Consider the following 10,832-nt stretch of genomic DNA (forward strand, 5'->3'; position numbering starts at 1 on the left):
AACAGATGAACAGAGGGGAAGAGAAGGGAAACTAAAATGAGATGAGGACTGAGAGGGAGGCAAACCGTAAGAGACTCTGAACCCTAGGAAACAAACTGAGGGCTGCTGGAGGGAGGTGAGTGCGGGGTAGGGGTAACTGGATGAAACGCATTAAGGAAGGCAATTGATGTGATGAGCATTGGGTGTTCTATGCAACTGATGAATCACTAAATTCTGCCTGTGAAATTAATAAAAAATATCATTTTGGTGTTTAATATCCTTGAGTTTTCTTTAATGCTCTACATCTTTCATAGCCCGTTCACACCTGTGATTGCATGTACAATAAGTTATGCTGGAAAGAAAGGGAGTGTATCTCTCCTGTCCTGTTGGGTACCGGTGCTCACCACAATGCCTGACACCATGTTGGCAAATGAAACATGTTTGTTGCTATTAAAGGGTTTGAGATCCAGCATGCAGGACGAGCTGGAGGCAGCACAGACCAAAGTTACCATTTGGGATTTGTTCCACACCCCCATCCTGTGTAAGAGAACCTGTATCCTACTATTTGTGAGGTGGGTTTCACAGAGTGCATGACAACCTTAAAAAGGGGGAGACACGAATCTGTTTATTTCAAAGGTTCTAGCAGTGTTGTGGGTGCAGGGTGTGCTGATTTGAAGATACAAGGTGAGGAAAACAGACTGGATACTGCTGCGCTGGGAGACGGGCAAAAGGTTATAAGGAAACTCACCATATGATGAGGAATTAATTGCATCATATTGCTCCATTCTCATCCTGGGAGATCGATGCTGGGGCTTCCACCACAATACAGATTTTGACATTTAGTTTCCTTCACTTTTTCTTACAATTTTCCCAAATTTTTATTTAAATTCTAGTTAGTTGACATTCAGTGTAATAAAATCTTACTAGCAGTAACATGAAGAGATTGTGAAGATATACAGCTTGATAAACATACCAACGGGGAAAAATATAAGCAGCACCTAGATCAAGATAGAAATTCTAATTCCCCAGAGAGTCCCCTCATAGATCCCCTACAGTGAGAACCACCATGACACTGGGTCAGCTCTCATTCCCTCCTCACTGTTTGCTTGCATGCCACATAAAACTTACCAACAGTCCTGCTCCCCATTACCATAGAGGTGTGTTGTCTAGTCTTGACTTTCACATGATAATTTGTAGATCCCTGGTGGGAACCTGTGATTATATTTCCTATGGTACAGCTGGTGCATGTTTTCTTAAATTCTGGCATTTTCTCTTAGCCCTAGAAAATCATATATGAGCCTTAAATTCCCTAAAACTGTGGCAGACCTCAGGTGCCCCTCAGATAAAGGGGGGACACAGGTAATCTCTTTGCAGCTTCCGTCACTAGTTGACCGATTTGAGCAAGAACTAGTTGAGTTCTTCACAGTATTGGGGTTGAAGGAGAAGAAAGACTCACAGCATCCTGACGACACTCAAAAAAGAAATTCTTTTTTTTTTTAAAAGATTTTATTTATTTATTTGACAGATAGAGATCACAAGTAGGCTGAGAGGCAGGCAGAGAGAGAGAGGAGGAAGCAGGCTCCCTGCTGAGCAGACAGCCCAATGTGGGGCTTGAGCCCAGAACCTTGGGATCATGACCGGAGCCGAAGGCAGAGGCTTTAACCCACTGAGCCACCCCGGTGCCCCAAAAAAGAAATTCTCCCTAGATTTTAATCTTTGTATCATCCAGTTTGGTGATTGGGACAGGTTAAGTTTCCCAGTCATTGCCAACTCTTTGCTTACAAAGACGAAATAACAACAGAAGGAGTATTGTCTATATATATTGCCAGACAATTATTTATGGTAACTTTAAAATTATCCTTAAAATAATGTATTATACAAATCAGACTAGGTCTTTACTCTTTAACACCAATCACTAGCTGTCTGGGTTAAAGTAGACATCAACTGCAACACGTAGGCTTTAAATCTTACGGCATGTGTCTTTCCTCCTTTGGTCATTACAGATTTGCAATCACAATACCCTTTTATGGCATCATGATCAATCTACAGCACCTTGGGAGCAATATTTTCCTGTTCCAGGCGATCTTTGGGGTCCTCACTGCCATTATCCGATGTCTTCCTCTTTTAGTACAGAATCATATGGGCCGTCGAACAACCCAGACACTTTTCATGTTCCTGGTGGGACTTTCTGTTTTGGTCAACACGTTTGTGCCCCAAGGTGAGAGAAGGCTGGACTGTAGGGGAAAGAGATGTCTTTTCCCCCATCCTCTAGGGATTGTACTGGTCACACTTGTCTGAAGCAAGGAGTAAAGAGCTAAGTATTCCCCCAAACTGATCTGAGGGTTTAAGGCAAATCCTGCTAAGAATTTGTTGGGAAAAGAGTCAAAGGTCCATAATGGGCAGCTCAGACATATATTTCTTTTTGTCACATCCTGGAAGTATCTAGAAACTGGTGTTTTTATTCCTGACAGTTTCTTCAGGATAGCAATTGATCACTTGCCTTTTGGCCTTTCACATTTTTAATAACAAGCATGAAGGGCCTAGGTTTTGCAATTATATCTCAGGTGAGGACACAATGTGGTCACTTGTTCTGGTTGGACTCTTGTCACCAGCTTTGAAGACGAGTCAGTTTCCTGATTGCTCTGTATCCACATGTGTGTGTATGGTCTTAGGTCACCACGACAATAGCCCTTGCTTATAGGAGTCTTCTTGACTTCCAGGAAATGAAAAATTTCCCCTTTTTTCCAAGTAGTGAAGGAGTGTACAATAGGAACAGGGAATTAAGCAGATTAGAAGTCTAGTCCATTCCAGTTAGATGACTTTGTATGCTAATAGAATGATGGGATGTAATGACCAGGAGATTGTTACTGGGCATTATGGTTCAGCTATATCCCAGTGCAGGAATGTACCCTACAGCATTACAGATTGTGGACTCTACTCCTCAGAATATCATTAGTGGTACAGGCTTACTCCCTTACAATAGAGTCTTTTCTAATAGTGTAAAGCTATAATTAGATTTCTTTTCATATTATTTGAAACTTCTCTTTATTGGTTCCCAAATTCTGACATTTTTTTCCCAAATAGAAATTTCCATTCTTGGTTTCATAAGAACCTGGGATCTTCCTGGTTTTATCAATGAAAATCCCTATTGCTAAAACCCCCTAATTCCAAGGAAAACCGGGATGACTTGTCACTTTAAATTCTGCACTTTTATTTTAAAGTTTAGACAACTGTAAAATTATCAAGTTTAGAGCTAAATCTTAGACCCAGTAATTGTCCACAGGACTGTCCCACTTTCTGCAATAGGGCTGTAATACTGGGCAGAATTATTAAAAGCAAATCTCTGCCAGATTAAACTCTTCATCTCCTTCTTTAGAAAATCTAAAGATTTTCAGGTGTGAAGAGAGATTTGCTGCAACTAACCCAGGTAATTTCATGTGTTTTTTAGCACCTACATTGACAACTCTACATTTCTCAGTTTATCAACCACCCCGCTCTTCTGGCACTATAAAATTGTCTATAGTATAGCTTAAACAAACCCACACCATACAAAGTTTTTTTTCCCCCCTAGCTAAATTTGGTGGATGCTGATTCCTTCAGCCCAGATTTTTTAGTCTCACTGGCCTTTCTGCCTCCAGAAATGCAGACCCTGCGTGTGGCTTTGGCAAGCGTGGGAATCAGCTGTGCTGCTGCTTCTGTCACTAGTTTTGGTGTCCACATGTTGGAGCTCATCCCCACAGTCCTCAGGTATGAGTTTATGGACATTCTGCCAGGGCATGAAAGAGGACATTCTCAGTTAATAGGCATTTATTGCAAGAATAAACATAATATGGCCTATTTATTATAGGGGTACCTGGGTGGCTCAGTTGGTTAAGTGTCCAACTCTTGATTTTGGCTTGGGTCATGATCTCAATGTCTTGAGATAGAGCCCTGCATAGGGCTCCGTGCTAAGCATGGAGACTGCTTGAGAATCTCTCCCTCCCTCCCTCTGCTCATCCCCTTCCACACTCTCTCTCTCTCTCTCTCTCTCTCAAAAAAGACCTGTTTATTATAAAAGCAATCATTTGTAATTTTAACAGTAATATGATAACATTTTAGCCAAAGTTTATTGAGAACTGACTTTGTGTCATGCTTTGTGCTGAGTAGTGCCTTTTTATTTATTTATTTATTTATATTATGTTAGTCACCATACAGTAGTTTTTGATGTCGTGTTCCTTGATTCACTGTTTGTGTGTAACACCCAGTGCTGGTGGTGAGCAGTACTTTAATGCATCATCTCATTAATCTTCCAGACAACTCATCAGGGTAGGTGCAATATATAATATTTGTGTAAAATTATAAAATCAATTTATGAATTTGAGCCTAACAAAGACAGCTGGGAAATCATAGAGCAAATCTAAAAAACAAGTGTTTGTCACCAAACCCCATATATTTAACAATTGTGTTCTAGCATCTTCCATCTTTTATGAAGTCAGAATAATGTATCTTAGGTTGCTTGTGCAGATTTTTATCAGATTATTATGTATTGTTGTTTAACCTGCAGGGCACGAGCTTTCGGATTAGAAACAGTGGCTAGTAGGTGTGGGGCAACGCTGGCTCCCCTCTTGATGATGCTAATGGAGTATCTTTCCATTTTGCCCTGGATCATCTACGGAGTCTCGCCCATTATTGCTGGTCTTGCTGTCCTCATCCTACCTGAAACAAGAAATCTGCCTCTGCTTGACACCCTCCACGATGTGAAAAATAAGTGAGTAAATCTTCTAGCCACCTCCTGGGAGGAACTGTATGCCTTAGGTCTTTGGGTGAGGAAGGCAAAACACCACATGAGTCCTTCAGATCACTGAGAAGGTTCTGCTTTGCCTGGGATACTTTCGTCTCAGGCCACTGCCTTTCATTAGTGGCAGGGTCACTTCTAACCCCTGTGAGTTCCAATCTAGATTGCAGAAATCCCCTCTGCCCAGATCTCATCAGTAGTTTCAGTGGTGAAGAGATGAAAATTAGCTCTGTTGTGATGGCACATATTACCTAGCTTCATAAGAGACACACATTCATGATGGTATCTCATGATTCTGAGATCCACAGGACACTTGGATATGAAGGGGAAAGAAATATCATGGCCAATAAAGGAATCATGTTAGGAAGATCACATAGAGTTAAAACTTTTTTTGGAAAGATAATAGAGGAAAGAAATCTTGTTTAGGCATCTTGGTATTCAGACAATTTTGCTGCCATGAGTAATGGAAAGATTGAGGATAGAGAAAATAAAAACCAGCAAAATATTTTAAATGAGATAAAGGGTATATTCGTTTCCTGGGGTCTCCATACTCAAGTTCCACAAACTGAGTGACTTAACAGCAGAAATTTATTTCCTCAAAGTTCTGGAGGCTGGGAGTCTGAGCTCAAGTGTCAGCAGGGCCACATTCCTTCTGAAGTCCTTAGGGAAGTGTCTGTTCCAAGCCTCTCTTCCAGCTTCTGGTATCTTTGGCTTGTGGCAACATAACTCCAGTATTCACATGGCATTCTTCCAGGCAGGTCTCTGTGTTGAAATTTTCCCTTTTGTGATACCAGTCATAGTGATCAGGGGCCCAACCTACTCCAGTATGACCTCCTCTTTACTAATTATATCTTCAACAACTATATCTGAATGTGATAATTTCACATTCTGAGATACTGAGAGTTAAAACTTCAATGTATGAATTTGGGGATGGGGAAACACAATTCAATCCAGACAAATGAGGGAATTCTCTTAAGATTGTCAGTCTACTTCTTGACTTTCCAAAGGGGTGACTGGTGGGAAATCTGAAAAGACCAAGTGAGGGTATCAACTTTTAAAACTGTCTTCTTGGGTCTTACTGCAGGAATTTCTTGGATCTGCACAGGCAGCAGAGACTTTTCCAACATTAATATCAATATGCCATGAATTTTGTTGGGTTATAAAAAGCTGATAGTTGGAGGACTTGTTTGTACTTGTGCATGGAAAGCACACAAACTTATTTTTATCTTTGTTTTTTTTTTAATATTTGTTTTTGCTTGTTGAATGGTTGATTGGTTGACTGATTGTTTCTGTTTTGCTTTTCTAGCAAAGAATTCTCAAGAAAGGTAAATGAAATAAATTCCTTCGTAAAAGTGACAAAATTTTAAGGTGTTTCCATGAGCTGACTGGTGAGGAAAAGAAATACTATGAAATAAAAATAAAACACAAGAATGTTCTTTTATATCTACAAACTACCAAGAAAAATATACTGGAAAACAAATCTCACTTACATTAATTTGCAGTTAAATAATTTTGGGGAACACGTAATTCTATGAATAATCTAATATTTTTGGAAAGTGGTTGAAAGTTTCAAATTTATTGGTAAATTACTAATACATATTCAGAAACAAAGGAAAACCATGGAATTAAGATGTAGCTGGCTGAGAGAAAAGGGATCACATGGGTGATGGGGATTAAGGAGAGCACTTGCTGTGATGAGCCCTGTGTGTTGTATGTAAGTGTTGAATCACGATATTGTACACCCCAAATAAGAAATTAATATCACACTGTATGTTAACTAACTGGAATTTAAATAAAAACATGGGGGAAAAAAGAAAAGGGGACAGAAAACTTATTGGAAAAAATAATCGCTAAAAACTTCTCAAATCTGAAAGAAACAGATATCCAGATCCAGGAGGCACAGAAAGTCCTACCCCCCCAACCCCAAATTCAACCCAGGAGGTCCACACTAACACACATAGTAATTGAAATGGCAAAAAGTAGTGATAAAGAAAAAAAAATTAAAGCAGCTAAACAAAAAGATAGTTATCTAGAAGGGAAATCCCATCAGACTATCAGCAGATTTTTCATCAGAAACTTTGCAGATCAGAAGAGAGTGGCATGATATATTCAAAGCACTGAAAGGGAAAAATATGCAGCCAAGACTACTGTATCCAGCAAGGCTATCAATCAGAATAGAGAGAGTGATAAAAAGTGTCCCAGGCAAACAAAAACTAAAGGACCTCATGACCACTAAACCAGCCTGGCAAGAAATATTAAAGGGGATTCTTTGAGTGGAAAGGAAAGACCATAAGCAAGATTATGAAAAGTAAAAAACACAAAAGCAGTAAAAACGTTTTCAAAAATGCTTTTACTTCTTGACTTTACTTCTTTTACTTTTAAAAATCTTGACTTCTTGACTTTTACTTCTTTTACTTTTTAAAAATCAGTCAAGAGATTTATAAAATAAAAGGTTGTAAAATAGGACATGACATATTTATTTATTTATTTATTTATTTATTTATTTTTAAAGATTTTATTTATTCATTTGACAGACAGAGATCACAAGTAGGCAGAAAAGCAGGCAGAAAAAGAGAGGAAGAAGCAGGCTCTCTGCTGAGCAGAGAGCCGGATGTGGGGCTCGATTCCAAGACCCTGCTTTTGAGCCAAAAGCAGAGGCTTTAACCCACTGAGCCACCCAGGCGCCCTGGACATGACATATTAAAACATGGGTTGGGGAGGGGAGTAAAGAATGGGTTCAAATTTGAGTAAAGAATGCATTCAAACCAGCAACTAATATAGATTGTTAAATGCAGAAGATGTTATATACAAACCTAATGAGAACCACTATTTGAAAACCAGTAATAGATATGCAAAGAATAAAGAGAAAGGAATTCAAGTATATCACTATAGAAAGCCAAAAAACCATGAAAGAGAGCAAGAGAAGAAACCATCAGAGAAAATCTATAGAAACAAACACAAAACAAATAACAAAATGGCAATAAATACACACCTATCAATAATTACACTGAATATAAATGGAGTAAATGCTCCTGTCAAAAGACAGAGGGTTACAGAGTGGATAAAAAAAAGTGACCCATCTATATGCTGTCCACAAGAAACTCATTTCAGATGGAAAGCCACCTGCAGATTGAAAGTGATGCCAGTGGACATCCAAAGAAAACTAGGGTAGTGATACTTATATTGGACAAAATAGACTTCAAAACAAAGACTCTAACAAGAGACAAAGAGGGGTACTATATAGTAATAATGGGGACAAGCCACAAGAGGATATAAAAATTGTAAATATGCACCCACTATGGGAGCATCCAAATACATAAAACAGCTAATGACAAACATAAAGGAAATAATTGATAATGGTACAATAACAGTAGGGGACTTTAATACCCCACTTATGTTGATGGATAGATCATCTAAGTGGAAAATCAAGGAAGCAGTGGTTTTGGATGATACAGTGGACCAGGGGGCTTTAACAGACGTATTCAGAACATTCCATCCTAAAACAGCAGAATACACATTCTTTTCCAAGTGCACATGGGACAAGTTTCAACAAATTAAAAAAAATTGAAGTCATACCATGCATCTTTTCTGATCTCCATGTTCTTAAACTAGAAATCAACCACAAGAAAAAAACCGGAAAAAGCACAAGTACATGGAGGTTAAATAACATCTACTAAAAAATGAGTGGGTTAACCAAGAAGTTTAAGAAGAAATAAAAAATTACATGAAAAAGAAAATGAAAACACAGTGGTCCAAAATCTTTGAGATGCAACAAAAGTGTGTCCAAGAAAGAGGTTTATAGCAACACAAGCCTACCTCAAGAAGCAAAAAAAATCTCAAATAGAAAACCTAACCTTGCACCTAAAAGAACAAGAAAAAGAACAAACAAAAGCCAAATCCAGCAAAAAAAGTAAAAAAATAATAAAGATCAGAGCAGAGATCGATGACATAGAAACTAAACAAACAAACAAAACAAAAACAAAAACAAAAAACAACCCAGTAGAACAGATCAAGGGAACCAGGAGCTGGTTGTTTGAAAAGATCAACAAAATTGATAAACCTCTAGCCAGAGAAAAAGGAGAGAGAGGGCCCAAATAAACAAAATCACTAATGAAAGAGAATAGATCATCAACACCACAGAAATACAAATAATTGGAACGGAATATTATGAAAACCTACATGCCAACAAATTCAACAACCTAGAAGAAATGGATAAATTCCTAGAAGCATATTATGTACCCAAACTGAAGCAGGAAGAAATAGAAAATTTGAACAGACGGATTACCAGCAATGAAATTGAATCAGTAACCATAAAACTTCTCAAAAAACACGAGTCCAGGACCAGATTGCTTCACAGGTAAATTGTACCAAACATTTAAAGAAGACTTAATACCATTCTCAAACTGTTTCAAAAAAATAGAAGAGGGAAGAAAACTTGCAAATTCATTCTATGAACCCAGTATCACCTTGATACCAAAATCAGATAAAGACACCACAAAAGAGAGAGAAAGAAATACAAACAAGCCAATATCTCTGATGAATATAGGTTTGGGTTTCAAGTTCAGATGGCAGAGTAGTATGGAGATCCTATGCTTGCCTCATCCCTCAAACACATTCTGAACACCCCGAGAAACTGATGTGAATACTGAGAGAACAAACTGCCCAGCTAGAGGGGGGGAAAACAGCCACATCCAACGGTAGGAACTGCTGAGAGTTGATTTGGGGGAAAAAAGAAGTGTGCTTTTCTGCATAGGGGAGGGAGCCCTCATCATGGAGAGGAGTTTGAGAGGAGAGAGAGAGAGAGAGAGAGAGCACGCAGGGGATTGCACAAGAAAAACTCTTCCCCAAAACCACTGACTGGGAAAAGGAGAGGGGCTGACTACCACAAATCTTTAGAAGCAGAGGAACTCAAAATCCGAAGTTCAAGATGTTGCTTGGGTCCTGCCTGGCCGCGCAGCTGTGCTCCAGGGAGGAAGGACGGTAGAGACCAGGGAGTGGACAGCGTTCTCTGAGGATCCCCCGGGGCCCCAGGGTAGGAACAGTTTCCCTCCTTGGAGTGCATTTGGGAGAGGTAGCACTGCGTCTCAGGGAAAAAAAAAAAAAAAAAAAAAAAAAGACAGGAGCCCTGGAGGGGCCCCGTAATTAGAATAGCAGCAGAGGCACCTGCTGAAGGCAGCTAACCTAGAAACCAGCTTTTGGCTGCCCTTTACCATAAACCCCTAGCCCCACATTGTTGTTTGACCACTTTTCTGGGACAAGCTGGCACCGCCGACAGTGTGGCCCTCTCCCAGAGGATCAGTGCCAGTCTGCACCACACCGGGGCCCCAGACTCTGGAGCTTTGAAACCCAGCGTGACACCTGACATAAAGCGCAGGAGAACTGTGCCACCTGGTGGGCCGACAGACGCGATGGAGGCAGGGATCTGATGGAAGCTGGGGACACAAGAGGGGAGACTGTTGGTTCTTCTGTGAGGACTTCCTGAACAGCAGCAAATGGGAATTCCCTACTCCTGGGATGAGAGTAGGGTGAGGCCAATCTCCCCCCACCCCACCACCAACACAGACTTCAGCGAGCAGCACAGCGCCCCTAGTGGAGACCGTAGCTTCTTACACCAAGCCCTGAGCCCCGCAGATCCATCTTTACTAGGGCAAGTCAGGCTGAGAACCATCGCAGGAGCCCCCTCCCCTAAAAAACCACACCAAGTCTATTGATCATAGAGTGCTGCTGCCAAGCTTCAGCTTTAGGGGAGATAGGATCTAGCTTCCTTTAACAAGCCGACCAAAACACACCTAGTTAGAATTTGCCATGCGGAGGACAAGTTGTTTTTTTTTTTTTTTTTTTTAATTTTTTATTTTTTATAAACATATATTTTTATCCCCAGGGGTACAGGTCTGTGAATCACCAGGTTTACACACTTCACAGCACTCACCAAATCACATACCCTCCCCAATGTCCATAATCCCACCCCCTTCTCCCAAACCGCCCCCCCCCCCCCCGCAACCCTCAGTTTGTTTTGTGAGATTAAGAGTCACTTATGGTTTGTCTCCCTCCCAATCCCATCTTGTTTCATTTATTCTTC

General features: G+C 40.1%; 1 protein-coding gene across 6 annotated transcripts in view; it reads left to right on the forward strand.

Moving 5' to 3' along the window:
• The window catches only part of SLC22A10 (solute carrier family 22 member 10), a 28,538-nt gene extending 22,050 nt beyond the window's left edge, over nucleotides 1-6,488 (forward strand). For 3 of the 6 annotated variants that reach the window (XM_004770237.3, XM_004770238.3, XM_004770239.3), the window contains 5 exons: nucleotides 436-551; nucleotides 1,983-2,197; nucleotides 3,618-3,726; nucleotides 4,523-4,726; nucleotides 6,060-6,488. In XM_004770237.3, the coding sequence (XP_004770294.1) occupies nucleotides 436-551; nucleotides 1,983-2,197; nucleotides 3,618-3,726; nucleotides 4,523-4,726; nucleotides 6,060-6,120 (705 nt within the window). In that variant the 3' untranslated portion in view covers nucleotides 6,121-6,488. Of the gene's footprint in view, nucleotides 1-435; nucleotides 552-1,982; nucleotides 2,198-3,617; nucleotides 3,727-4,522; nucleotides 4,727-6,059 lie in introns of those variants that run through there. The other 3 variants (XM_004770240.3, XM_004770241.3, XM_045063923.1) reach the window with 3 other exon arrangements.
• The last annotated feature ends 4,344 nt before the right edge of the window (nucleotides 6,489-10,832 follow it).

Source organism: Mustela putorius, unplaced genomic scaffold (assembly GCF_011764305.1).
Source record: "Mustela putorius furo isolate JIRA1106 unplaced genomic scaffold, ASM1176430v1.1 tig00000127_pilon_pilon_pilon, whole genome shotgun sequence".
NCBI lineage: Eukaryota > Metazoa > Chordata > Mammalia > Carnivora > Mustelidae > Mustela > Mustela putorius.